The sequence below is a fragment of the Paroedura picta genome, chromosome 1 (genome assembly GCF_049243985.1).
Source record: "Paroedura picta isolate Pp20150507F chromosome 1, Ppicta_v3.0, whole genome shotgun sequence".
NCBI classification, from domain to species: Eukaryota; Metazoa; Chordata; class Lepidosauria; order Squamata; family Gekkonidae; genus Paroedura; species Paroedura picta.
In genome coordinates, this window is record NC_135369.1 from 112959310 (window position 1) to 112973236 (window position 13927).

At 39.6% G+C, this 13927-nt stretch overlaps 1 protein-coding gene across 21 annotated transcripts in view; it reads left to right on the forward strand.

Annotated features, from left to right (window-relative positions):
- Positions 1-13927, forward strand: part of PTPRK (protein tyrosine phosphatase receptor type K) — a 533907-nt gene that overhangs the window by 493396 nt on the left and 26584 nt on the right. For 7 of the 21 annotated variants that reach the window (XM_077353420.1, XM_077353429.1, XM_077353584.1 and 4 more), the window contains 6 exons: positions 1435-1446; positions 3346-3530; positions 4557-4644; positions 10077-10153; positions 10350-10367; positions 13144-13180. In XM_077353420.1, coding sequence (XP_077209535.1) covers positions 1435-1446; positions 3346-3530; positions 4557-4644; positions 10077-10153; positions 10350-10367; positions 13144-13180 — 417 coding nt within the window. The remainder of the gene's footprint in view (positions 1-1434; positions 1447-3345; positions 3531-4556; positions 4645-10076; positions 10154-10349; positions 10368-13143; positions 13181-13927) is intronic. The other 14 variants (XM_077353439.1, XM_077353517.1, XM_077353507.1 and 11 more) reach the window with 3 other exon arrangements.

The window sequence follows — 13927 nt, forward strand, 5'->3', positions numbered from 1 at the left end:
GGGCCTGCAAGATGTAGCTCTTCTGCCAGACATATGATTGAGGCCGGGCTGAGGTCCCAGAGTTACCATCTCCCGATCCCCTAGAATCAGTGAGATCCGGACCCTCACTTCTAATGAAAAGACCTCCTGACTGCAGCTGGACAGGGGGGGGGGGGATGGGGAGTTAACTCCAATGAATAATCATCCCATGTATTTGGGATTTTATGGGCTGCGCTCTTTTATTCTTTTATTGTAAACTGCCACGAGTCTTTGAGAGCGGCAGTATATAAATTAAAATATAGATAGATAGATAGATAGATAGATAGATAGATAGATAGATAGATAGATAGATAGATAGATAGATAGATAGATAGGTAGGTAGGTAGGTAGGTAGGTAGGTAGGTAGGTAGGTAGGTAGGTAGGTAGGTAGGTAGATAGGTAGATAGGTAGATAGGTAGATAGGTAGATAAACACAAACTGGTTTTAAAAATCCTCTTAGCTTCCAGAATAACTTTCCATGTGACATGGCTCTGTTTGAGAAATACAAGTCTATAGCTCTGGACCCCTCTAGCCATGTGTTATTAATTGTACTCTTCCTTGGAAACCAATCAGGAACCCTCCGAAGTTCCACTGTGGGCTTCATATATCTGCACATAGGTCTTTTGTGCTCAAAATCAGTCCTTTGTCAAAATGCCCACTCTGGTTCCAGTTATTTAGTTTAAAAATTAATATTTAAAATCTTAAATTGCAATGCCCATGTTTCCATAATTAATAAAACCAAACTTGTGGATGAGGTGCCACTTCTTAGCACGTTTCATCAAGAGACCCTTACTGTCACGTAGTCTCTAAACAAACCTATTTGATGTGACATTAGAGCTATCAAAACCTCCAACTTGGTTAGGTGAAACAAATCTTTTGACATGCAAAGGTTAATCTGTTAGAACTTCAGTGAGACAGCAGCTGTGAAGAGCAGCCCCAGGGCAAAACTGAAAGGCAGTCTGACAGATTCTGCATGCATTCACATCACAGTATAGTTATCCGTTTTGTTGCTCATTGACAAATATTATTTATGTGATGCAAAAAGCAGTACAGGTCATGGCTGGAGTTCACAGTAGCCTATAGATGTATCAAATACTTGATACTGCTCATTTGTCATTTTGTTTTAATATATATCTGGTGTTTCCTTCCATTGCAGTCTCTAATAACAAATACTTTTCATAAGTTTGCCTTCAAGAAGTACTTTGTCTATGTATTTCCTTTTGAAGTGTGTGTGCTTTCGTGTGGTGTTTTAAAATGACATGGTAATTTCTTTGTGGCCCTAAAATTATAGAAGCTTTTCCAGTTACTACTGCTCTGAAGCTTCTGTAAATTTTAATTCCACAATTTAATAATATAAGGCAGACTTCAAAAATGTTTGGTTTTTTTCTTTTCTTTTTTATGCTTCAATGATTATAGTCCCTATAACTGGTAAGTATATGAGAAGAAACTGTGTCAAGCTGCCAGTGAAACTATTTTGGTTGCAGTACACATGGCTTAATGAGAAAAGCATGATATTTAAAGTGACTTTGACATGTTATTCATACTATTACTTGGTTTAATGAGGCACAAGTACACTGAAATTAAAAAACACATGGGATGACTTAAGGAGCTGGTTTATTTATTTTAGTGTAAGAACATGATTGCCCTTCCAGCATATTAATTTGACTGTGATGCTAGTGTTCCATGTTGGAACCTGTTTTGATATCAGACCCTTTCATAGGTTGATTCAGTCAAGTCCAAATCTGTTTGCAATGGGGACAGGATTAGGCTGGAAGAAGTAGGTTCTTGAAATTGTAATTTAGAATGACAGTCTTCTAGTTACAGATTATATCATTTTTGTGTTCTTTTCTGCATTTAGCACCATATTAGTGTTAAATAACTGAAGTTGTAGTAGGAGCTGAGAACATTAGTATATAGACCTTTTGCCTTCAAAAGTCTATCATGCGCAATAGGACTATAGCTATATTTCTGTACATTTCTGCTCTCATGAAATGGTGTTGGTCAGAAAGCAATTAAGTTTTAGCTTCATCATGCCAGTAAGTTCTATTCTCATATTCACCCTGGCAACATCAATCTTTGCTACTAATTATTTGAAACAGTGCTTATCTAAACAGAGCAAGACTTCCCTTAATATAAAATCAGTAATTGTCCTTGATAGCCCAGGCTAGCCTGATCTTGTCAGATCTCGGAAGCTAAATGGGGTCAGTACTTGGATACAAGAACACTAAGGAAGTCCAGAGTGGCTACAGAGGGAGGCAGTGGTAAACCATCTCTGTTCATCTCTTGTCTTAGAAACCCTATGGGGCTTCCATAAGTTATCTGAAACTTGATGACACTTTCCACCAACAGTCATGCTTGAATTGGAAAACAAGGATACTTCAGTGGAATCTGTAATGCTGATATCGAGTAGCTATGATCATACTCTGTTGTATGCAACTGTAGTATTACAGTCACATTATTATTTTTGTTAACATTTTACTTTTTCATGCTATTAAATTTTAACATATTCCATACATACCCAGCAGAGAACACTGAGATGCCTTTAGAAGTGCAGAGTCAGGGCATGATGGTTACAACTGTCATCTAATATCTTTAAGATCCTTCATTCTTAATTATGGATCATGTCCCTAAGAACAGAATATGCACTTCTAAAGTCTGCATACTATCAACTTACAGTTACCTCACGTGGAAGCCACATTAAATTGTTCCATGTGACCACTTGGGGTGAGTTGTTTGTATGCAGTGGTTTGCCAAATAATTTTCACCACACATCTCCAAAGGTACCTTAGTTGTTTTGACAGTCGTGGTCCTAGGTCCAAGTAAAGAGTGACAGCTGTGCTGGAAGCATTTCAATGCCATGTGTAGGTAGATAAGTGAGCCTGTACAAGATTTCATATTCCCTGAAGCAACCAGTTGGCTCAAAAGCCCACAATTAATGGAAAGCTATTACATAATCATCCTGGGGAGATTGTAATAATGCAATACAACCCACAGATCCAGTCAAGCTATGTTCACATGGATTGTTTTAGGTTACTCATGTTGACTAAGGAGGCCAGCTCAAAGTGAAAGTCAGGAGTTTTCAGTTGTATGCTACAGATGAATAAACTTGAATCTTCTTACAAAGTGTTAGTAAAGAGCAGTATTTTATAAAAAAACATATACAGTTACAATTGTGGCCTAGATTTTTCTTGTTAAATGGGAAGTGATAGCACTCAAATCGTTGCAAAGTTCTCCAGTAAACTAGTTTAAAACCCGCTTGTAACTCATATATTTTTAGTTTCACTATTACTGAACTTTACTGTATTCTCTGGGATCTTATAACCGCAGATGAAAACCACAGCGCGACAGCGGAGTCAAGTCGTCTGTTAGATGTGCCTCGGTACCTCTGTGAAGGAACAGAGTCCCCTTACCAGACAGGCCAACTGCATCCTGCTATCAGAGTAGCTGATTTGCTGCAGCATATTAACCTCATGAAAACATCTGACAGCTATGGTTTTAAAGAAGAATATGAGGTAAAAATGTCAGCAGTTCCTTTGTGAAGAGACTTAAGACAGAGAGGCCCTTTGAGAGTAAAGATTCTTGTTTGCATTGAGGGTTCTTAATTACAAGAAGATTAAAATGAATGTTTAATAGGATTAAATTTTTTAAAGGATCGCTTCTCAATTAAACATTAGTTAATGAAATAATCTCAAAGTGAACCAATGTGTCCCATTGCTTCAGGCTGTATTACAAAGGACAAAAATGTCAGAGGATGTCAATGCAGACTGTAGCGTGGCTACCAGCATACTTGAATTAGCATACAGGGAGACATCCTCAGGAGCTCAAATTCCCCTTTTCTCCCATCACTAGAGCTCTATGAAGTAGTTAGTTGGCACAAGTATTAACTATGACTATGGATAACAAGAGCTTCCTTTAACAAAGAATTCTAAATTGTGGTGAAAATCATCTAATTTTTCTTACACTTCTAAATTTGTGGCCAGAAAATGAGTAAAGTCCTTTGTTAAACCTTTATTTCAAATTCAGATACATGGCCTGTGATTCTTTCTCCTTCTTTCTCCCAGCTGAATTATTCTTGTTCAGTTGATATCCTTGACAGAGGCAGCTCACAGGAATAATTACTATTATTATTATTATTATTTATATTTTCAGTTAGGATTCTTAATGATCAGTGAGGCAAAAATAAGAAACATCTCCCTTACCAATAAACACAAATAACTATTTTCACACTCTCAAGTCATGGGATGCCCCACCAATTGTTCTGTGGAGTATTTCTACTATGTGGTAGATTACTCAGAAAGTACTGTTTTGGCAACAAGTCTCTTTGGCCCATTAGTGGGAACCTATCTTGTATCATTTGTTAAAGAAGTACCAAAGTTGTTTTTAACAGTATAATGCAAATAATGTCTCCTGAGGAGTTTTTTATTTATGCTTTTACTGGTTGGTTTTTTAATTTGACAGTCCTCCTTTATATGTACTTTCATGGAAAAATAAGGGGAAAGTAATGTTGCTTAAGTGTCTATTTCTTTCTCTTTAAAAAGAGCTTCTTTGAAGGGCAATCAGCTTCTTGGGATGTGGCCAAAAAGGATCAAAACAGAACGAAGAATAGATATGGAAACATTATAGCATGTAAGTTTATTAATAGTGAGCATTTAATCATGCTGACAAATATTTATTATATAAGTAAACACAGATATGTTATTATGCCTATCTGTTTATGTATATATAATATATTGTATATAAATTGATTACTTAATCCATTTCATCGGTGTAAAGTTTCCAGGTTTTGTTATTTTTATTGTGCTAATTTTGCCTAAAGGAGCATCTGATGTCACATGACATCATCCAGGGAATGCCCTTTGAAAGTTATTCATAATTTTGCTACTATAGGTTCAGTAAAGTTAGGTTTGATGCAGTGAATGATATTGAGAGGATAAATCTCTTTCCCTTCCCCCTATAAGTCCCTAAAGCCTCTCAAAAACTACTCAGCCAAGTAGGACATAGTTCAAGGGAAGGAAATCAGTTATACAAGGTTTACTACATTTGTACAATAGTTCAGTCAAGGCGGGGACATGAGGATTTCTGTTTCTTCTTGAGTTGCATTCCCCCATCTCTTGGCTATAAATGTTCAGGAAGGTCAGTGATGCTCAGGAGCAGCTTTTGGGCTACTATAGAGAAAAGGGAGGGCAGGAAAAGATCTGCCCTGTAAACTTGACCCATTCACAAGTCCATTCACAAGGCTTACCTGTGTCCTCTGGTTTTTCCTTTTAAATTTTAAATTAACCTTTTTAATATATCCCTACCCTGTGCCTGATTTTCAGCTGTTTGGCAGTAATGCACTATAGTGATTAGAATCTGAGAATCTTGCTATTCTCATGAATAAGACCAAGTACAAAAAACATTTGATTACAGTTTTTCAACAATATTAGAACCTGCAATCTTGGCACCATTGGGAAAACAGCTGACAGCTTTGGAGTTGGCTGTCAATCACATAGACTACATGAAAAAAGTTTTTCAGATGTTCTTATTGTAGGTTTTTTTTCATAGTCTAAGCATCTTTGTTGGCCAGATTCTTAACTTCCAATGCCCATTTTCATTTTGAAAGTAATGGAGGCTTCAAATTATTACTTGTGTTTTCATAGTTAAATAGTGAAGCTGTCATTTTAGTGAAAAGGGCTGGATCTCACAAGGGCGGTATATAAATCTAAATAAATAAATAAATAAATAAATAAATAAAATAAAAGGAGTTGCATTGGAGTGACATGCAGCACTGTTGCCTGGCTGCTGCCAGTTCATCCAATTGTGGCAATTAGGGATAGATACAAAAAACATTTTAGCAGATCAATATGGTTTTGTAATGGTCTGGTTAGGTGCTCTCGTCAGATTGCAGCAACTTTCACATTCTTTCAAATAATCGAAGCCAAGGAAGGATACAAGATAAAAAGTCATTTCAGTCCAAAGTTCAGGATTTCAGAGGTCTGGCAAGCATGATAGTCTGGTCCAAGAAGTCAAGTCCTTCAGGATTCAAGCAGGGTATATCTCCTTGTCCAGATATAGCTCGTGTTGCAGCCACATTCCAGAGTCCCTCAAGAGGTTTTATAGTCAAACACCAGCTGTCCAGACAGCAACATCTCATCATCACTTTCAGCAGGTCGCTGATGTCTAGCCATAAGGCATACACTTCTCCTTTTAGTCTCCAGTTTTGCTCTAAGCATATGCCTTCACTTATCAGGGCTCTCTCAGCCTCACCCACCGCACAGGGTGTCTTTTGTGGAGCGAGGAAAGGGAAGGTGACTGTAAGCCGCTTTGAGACTCCTTCGGGTAGAGAAAAGTGGCATATAAGAACCAACTCTTCTTCTTTCTAATGGTGCAGGTGATCCCGGAGGGCTGGAAACAGGCAGATGACTTTAATCAGCTGGATCAGAGCTGGGATGTGTGATATGACCACCATTATGGAGTTCAGGTTCATTTTTACCCATTGTGGGGAGAGATACAAATTATCCAAATTATGCACAATGCCAAAGAATTCTTTCAGAATACCGTTTTAATAGTTGCGTCATTAAAAGGGGTGGTACTGTGTCATGTCTAAAATTCAGCATCTCCCCCAGAGCCAAACTGGGGTCAGATTTTTAGACATTCTGAATAACACAGTCAAATTTGATCATTATTTAATTAACTACTCCATATAAAGTTTGATAAGGCCTTATCAAGGCCTTTGCCTTATCTCTTTGTCATCCATCTTAACACGCATGGTAGGGGTGTTTTCCCTATCCAGGCAAGCTTCCAGGTGGTTTCTCCCTGGATCAGGCAAGCTGCCAGGTATCTTGCAGATATCTTAGTCTGTACAAAGTTCACTCTCCATTTGTCTAAGGGCAGGATGCTTTACAAGAGGGAAAACCCATGATGGTCACTCTGTACAAGTTCTCAGGTATAAGTCTTGGCATGCTTGCACCTCCTCCTCTTGTCAGCTTCTGCTGCCTCGGGCCTGGCTATGCTGGTCCCTTCCTCCTCTGAGGAGTCCTCAATATTGCTAAGATCTGGCTGACCCATGATAGGTCTGTGGCTGAACCATGAACCCATACAAACCAGGAAGTTAGTTCACGAACCAATCAGATTTGTATCAGTTTGTGAGCCACTTAGTTTAAACACTTGCGGAGTGTGGACTTCTAATCTGGCATGTCGGGTTCAATTCTGCACTCCCCCACATGCAGACAGCTGGGTTTGTCATGGCGCTAATAAAACTGTCCTGACCGAGCAGTAATATCAGGGCTCTCTCAGCCTCACCCACCTCACAGAGTGTCTGTTGTGTGGAGAGGAAAGGGAAGGTGACTGTAAGCTGCTTTGAGACTCCTTCAGGTAGAGAAAAGTGGCATATAAGAACCAACTCTCCTCCTCCTCTTCCCTGCAGCAGAAAGAGTGTTCCAAACAGCTGAGTGGCAGGACTATCATCCAGCTGTTTGGTTGAAATGGCTCAGAATTAGTTGTTTTGTAAAGGGCAGCCATTTCATGAACTGCACCAAAATTTGGGGATATTTATAGCAATTCTTCAGTTCACCAACATTGCTTTGCAAACCATGAAAGAGCCAAAATTTAGTTTATCAGCCAGTTCATGACCTTCTGGTGGGGTATTTTAGGCAAACAGCTCACCATGATAAGACAGTGTCTTTGTTCTGTTTGAAGTAACCACTATGCAGCATTGGTTGATGTAAACCCTTCCAAAGGACTGAACTATGGTGAGTGCTGGATTGATGGAAAATATGTATTCCTACTTCTCATGATCTGTTAATAAGGGACATACATTCTAGTATCTGTGGGATGATTACTCCTAATCTAGTACTGAAATATGTTTAGCTTTATACCAGTGGTCCGCAACCTTTTCCAGGCTGCGGACCAGCGGCGGCAGGGAGGAGGATCACCCGGCCATGCATGTGCGGCACTCCCACGCATGCATGGATGCGTGGCCGGGTCACATGTGCGCATCTGCACCATGCGCGGCTGTAAACACGAATGTGTGGCACTCCCGCACATGTGCGCATGTGCGGGAGTGCCGCACATACGCGTTTGCGGCCATGCATGGCGCAAATACGCATGCGCAGCCTGGTGCAGCCCTGCAGAGGCAGGGAGCCGCGGCCCAGTGCCAGGGCATGCCAGGCCGCGGCCCGGTGGTTGGGGACCACCGCTTTATACAATGTAGAATTACTCTCTTTGTAGATTGAAGAAGTTTGTTACATTGTTTAATCTTTTGAATTTGAGGATACCCATAAGACATCACAGGTGAAAGGGGTAGAAGTTGAAAAACTTTAAAGCTGTGCATGCATACATTTTGGCAGTGTTTTTTTTTAAAAAAAACAAAAAACATCCTGCCCTCTATAATTAGCAGAGTAGGCCTTCTGCTATATTTAAAGTTCTTGTTGTAAAATTGTATTTTTAAAGGAGGGAGATATTTGAAAGAAAGCAAAGTAGAATTTTTGGAAGAGAAAAAAATAGAGAACTGATTTGGGGGAGACTAAGGGAAGGGTTGAAAAGTCATTTGAAAATCTCTGAAGATGAAATGGTATAACTCCCTCTCTCACCACTGTCTATTTAACATGGTTCAGTCATCATGGCTGCTGTCCACAGCTTCTCCTCCCTCCTGGGCCTGTGGAAGGTAAAAGGGAAGGAGAAGCAGCTGCCTCAGTGTCTCGAAAGCTCAACATGATGTCCCTCTAGATCTGGGATGGCAGCCAGTGCAGTACTGCAGAGATTTCTCCATGCACCTTGTCAGCAGAAACAAGATTTTAGAGTAGTTTGATCTTTCCCCATATAAGATCCAAATAGTGCACTGCTACACAGCTGAAGACTGATACCTTTATTTTCCCCATCAAGCTGCATACTTTGTATTTTCCATCTATATAGGACGAAGGGAAGTTAATATTTTAATGCAAAATATCTTGCTCCAGGCTTCCAACAAGTATGCATTAACCTTCCCTTCTTTGTGACTGGCCCCATTGCTTTCATGATCAGAATGGTGACAGTTAATTTTACTGTTGGAGGATAAAATCTGGAGGAGATAAGAGAAACTGAAGGGGGGGGGCTGTTGGAAAGTCCTATTCTGTACACCAGATATCTCCCTTCTCTGAGTTCTTGGGGACAGGTTGATTTTCCTGTCCCTACCTTCTGAAGTACATTCAGCCCTTTACAGACTTTGTTTGGGATTCTTTCTTTTGAGTGTGTAATTTGCAAAGTTACATTATCCTGTATACCTGAGGAGTTCCCTGAGCAGACTGATCAGATTTTCTACTTGCAACTAGAACTTGCAACTAGAAGTGCAAGAAAAAGGCCCTGGTTAAATAAATAAAATAAATATTTATTCTTATAGCCTATACTTCCTGCTCAGGCAGATATCTGCTCAGGCAGATAATAATGATACAAATATAAAATATAAAACCATATAAACATTTTTATATTCCAGCTAATCTAGGATGGGGGGGGGGATCAGATCCTTGAGGGCAGATCTTCCCTTAGTTTCCAGCAGTGAAGTCAGAACTTCTTGTTGGTTCATTACAGCCTTGACCATAGACCTGATGGAACAGTTCTGTCTTACAGGCATTGTGGAACTGGTTAAGATCCTTCAAGGCCCCAGTCTCCTTTGGCAGGGTGTTCCACTAGACCAGGGCCAAGAATCCTCAATAGGTATTGGTCATATGATCTTACTGACCTTTGGGGTCATAGTGGAAAAGGCAGTCCCACAGATACGTTTACTCGATCACCTCTTGTGTTTCTGCTTGTGTAAGATCTTATTCAGCTAATTTCTGGACACCATAATATATGGAAGGAACTTGCTAGATATTGTACTGGATCTTGTGAAATTGGAATTGCACTAAATCTATTTGTGTTTTGCTTGTTCTGGGTAGAAGGCCCCAAAGTGGTACTTCTTCACCCACACAGTGGCTAGCCATTCTGCCACATGATGTGTAGCTACTAGATTTGTTCCTATTATCTAGCATTTCACTTTATACTGGCCTTTACCATACTACATATTTGTTTTAAGGATAAATTGACTTGAGCTGTTGTATTTACAGATGACCACTCCAGGGTGATATTGCAACCTGTTGAGGATGATCCTTCTTCAGACTACATTAATGCTAATTACATTGATGTAAGTAGATTTATACACCCAGCTTTCCTTTCTTTCCAGCTTCTCCCTGTGAAATCGTTTTTTGCATGTAATGCCTACAAACTTGAACAATTTTTTTTAATTAAAAACAATATGTACACTTTTCCTTGTTCTCCGTCCTAGTACTCACTGACATTGTTGTGCTTTCTTTCACATCTGACTTTGATTTGGGCTGTAGATTTGGCTGTACAGGGATGTAAGTACCACTATATGTGAATAACAGCATCCTGTTATGACTATTTAATATAGCGTTGCATTCCTCTTCTAATTTTGATTACTAGATATATATGCATGCCTCATTTAATCTCATTTATATATCTGGTCTTTTTAATGTTCCTTTGTGCTAATACTTTATGTTTGTAACTGTTTTTTTTTTAAAGATAGCTTGGTTCTTTAGTGTAGTCATGAAAACCATTAGCTAAACCAGCTAAATTTGTCTTTTTAAGAAAAATTCCATTTTGCTTGACTATTATTTTGATTGCTTTGGTTTGTAGCTTTTATTTTGCATTCCATTTTCATGTGAGAAGCTGGATAGTATGATGTATGGTGTTGTTCTTGAAAGAAACATCAGAATGTCCTGCTTATGATATTGGAAGGGGGGTCGGGGGATTTGAATCCTTTTTTTATTTTAAAAAAAGGATTAAGCCCATGTGATCTTGCTAAGTATGCTGAACATTTTACCTTCCTATTTATTGTTGAAATTTCTATTGAACGTTTTGTGGTATATACACAAACATATATATTGAGATACATAATGCAGGCTTCCTGATTTCTGCTTTTTATTTAATGGAACATTTCCAGAAGTTAACTGAAGGAAATTTATGTATAAAAGTAATCAAATGAAGATGCTTTTACTGACATTGTGATGAAAAGACATGGGGTCAGGGTATAAAATGAATTAGACCTATCAATGTGTTTTGGTAGAATACTTTATACTCAGAGAAATACTTTATAATTATAGAACATACTAGTATCAAAGCTCGTTTTAAAAAAGGGATTGAAAAGGGTGGCAGGCAGGAGGGTTTGAGAGGGTGTCCATGATTCCTTTTGGACTGCAAAGTGGGCTAAAGGGAGTGGAACTCCCCCCCCCACCAGTGGTAATAGGGATTTGCGATCCGCAGGGAGGCCCCAAATCCCCCCCCCCCAGCTCCCTCCCAGCAGAAGCTTATCTGCAGGCCACAAAACCCTGTCACTGCCTCTCTCCTCATGGGTGTCAATGAAGGACACAGCCACAAGGCTTCTAGCAGGCAAGGAGGGAGGGTAGATGCTGGAGTGGGATGGCCAATCAGGGTGGACCTGGACAGACAGGGCCCTGGACAGGCTCCTGTCAGAAGGCTGTTTCCCAAATACAAGGGAGCAAAATAGTGTTAAGGATTTTTGAATGGCTGATTTTAATGCACAATTTTTAGCCTGCTAAAGTATACTGATAAGTACCCTTATGCCTAAGCTTATATAATAATTTTTCAGACAGGTCTCGTTTATGAAGTGTCTGTTACATATGCCCCTTAGCATATAATGCCCCTTAGCATATAAAACAGATTTCATGGACCATTTTAACAAGATGATTTCATAAAAAGTTCCATTAAACCTGAACTCGGTTTCATGTGATAAATCACTGAATTTTAGATTGTTATCTAGCAAGACCATAGATTTTGCTGTTTCTCAGTAAATAATTTATAGTGACATTCAAGCAGGTATTTATTGTGACTGTCAATTAATAAAGTAAAATCAGATTTGTAAGAGAAGGAAACAACTTCTTCCAGAGGTACTTTAAGAACTGAGAATCTGTAAAGGTAAAAATCAGAAGTAATAGTTTATCAGAACTTTAGTCTTGCTTTTGAAGATGGTATCTCATATTTGTGCACAAGAGCCGATTCTGCATGGGCCAAAAAGGCTGAGAGGGCACTCATAAGGAAAATGGGCTAATCCCTGCTTCTACATGACACAGCCACTGGGCCAGCTCCCTCCCGGACCTGCCACAAATTGGGCCCTCATTTGTCTCAGACTAAGAGAACATGGGACAATCCACGTTCCCTTATCCCACTGCAAGGGCCAGTGGGGCATGTCCCACAGCAGGCCTGTGTGAACAGGGAAGAGTTGTCCTACGGTGGCCCAGAGGGGGCAAAAATGCCCTGATTGCTTTACCGGTGCTTTGCTAGCTTGGTGTAGTGGTTAGGAGTACAGACTTCTAATCTGGCAAGCCGGGTTTGGTTCCACGCTTCCTCCTCCACGTGCAGCTAGCTGGGTGACCCTGGGCTTCCCACAGCACTGATAAAGTTGTTCTGACCAACCAGTAATATCAGGGCTTTCTCAGCCTCACCTACGTCTCAGGGTGCCTGTTGTGAGGAGAGGAAAGGGAAGGTGAATGTAAGCCGCTTTGAGACTCCTTTGGGTAGAGAAAAGTGGCATATAAGAACCAACCTTCTTCAAGGCAGACCAGAGCATTTTCCTGTAAACTAACCCCCCTCCCCTCACGGCAGAACCTATCTGCCACTGTTGTGTTTCCCAGGTGGACAGATTTCAGTGCCCGAGCAGATCTGGTGCTGAAATGTGTCCCCTATGAGGTCATAGAAATTATAGATTCACTAAATTAGCTCCTTGCACAAAGTTATGTTAAATAAATGTTAAATTAGTTGTGGACTTTGCATACGTTTTATTAAGAATTGATCTTTAGATGTTCCTTAAATTAACCATTGTATTAGGTCACATAGAATTTTCATTCTAGTTCCAAACACATTTTTTGGAAGCTGTATTGAAATTAATGATGCTGAATTCCAAGCAGATTGTTGGGAATAGAATATTTGATTGAAACAGACAAATATGGTTGACTAGTTATCCTTTACAGCTACCACTAGCATATTTTTAAAAGACTCCTACTGACAAAATTTGTTGAGTATATTTCCAACTCTACGTTTTGATCAGATTGATGGTCCATTGTAGAAATCAGTTTATTTTTGTTTTGTTTGTTTCAGGGGTACCAGAGGCCAAGTCACTATATTGCAACTCAAGGTAAGAATTTGCTAGACTGTGTTATAGAATGGTTAATAAACAGTGCCATAGCAGTTCTTTACTCCATAAAGGAGAAGAATATTGTGCATAATTCACAATGTAATCCCTAAACAGAGTTATATCTTTCTAAACTGAACGGATAAAGTCTGGGGCTTAGAAGGGTAAAGTCTGTTTACAGTTGTGCAGATGGTGTTTGTTATTGCTGTTTTTCCATTTTTGCTGCAGCTGTTTTGTATAGGATGTCCAGTTGGTGCATGCCTGACCCAGATTTTCCCTGAGTAGATATGGCTGGACTCTAGCCATCCCGCACAGCTACCAGGAAATGTTTCCTTATTTGTGGACAAGCTTTATATGTATAAAGAGATAACATATGCAGTGCATTTCCTACACAGCTGCCTTGAGACAGCTGTGCTCTACATATTCTATACCTTGTAATGAATGTTGGAGAGTTGGCCTGGGACAATGTACTCTCTTAATTTGGAGTGTTTTTTTCCTCTTTCATAAAAGCAATCAAAATATTCCTTGAACCCTGTTGAACATTTTTGCTGATGAGATTTCTATCACCTGAACAGACTTTCTCCCCTCCCTTTCTGCTACAGCCCAAACTATCCTAAAGTGCTCCTATTGGGGAAATAAGGGGAGTTAGAGATATGCAGCCAAAGAGGGAAAAGAACAAAAATCCCCCTTTACCATTTGTGAAAATCCATTGTGAGATCAGTCCCATGTAGCTGCAGGATATGATGCTAA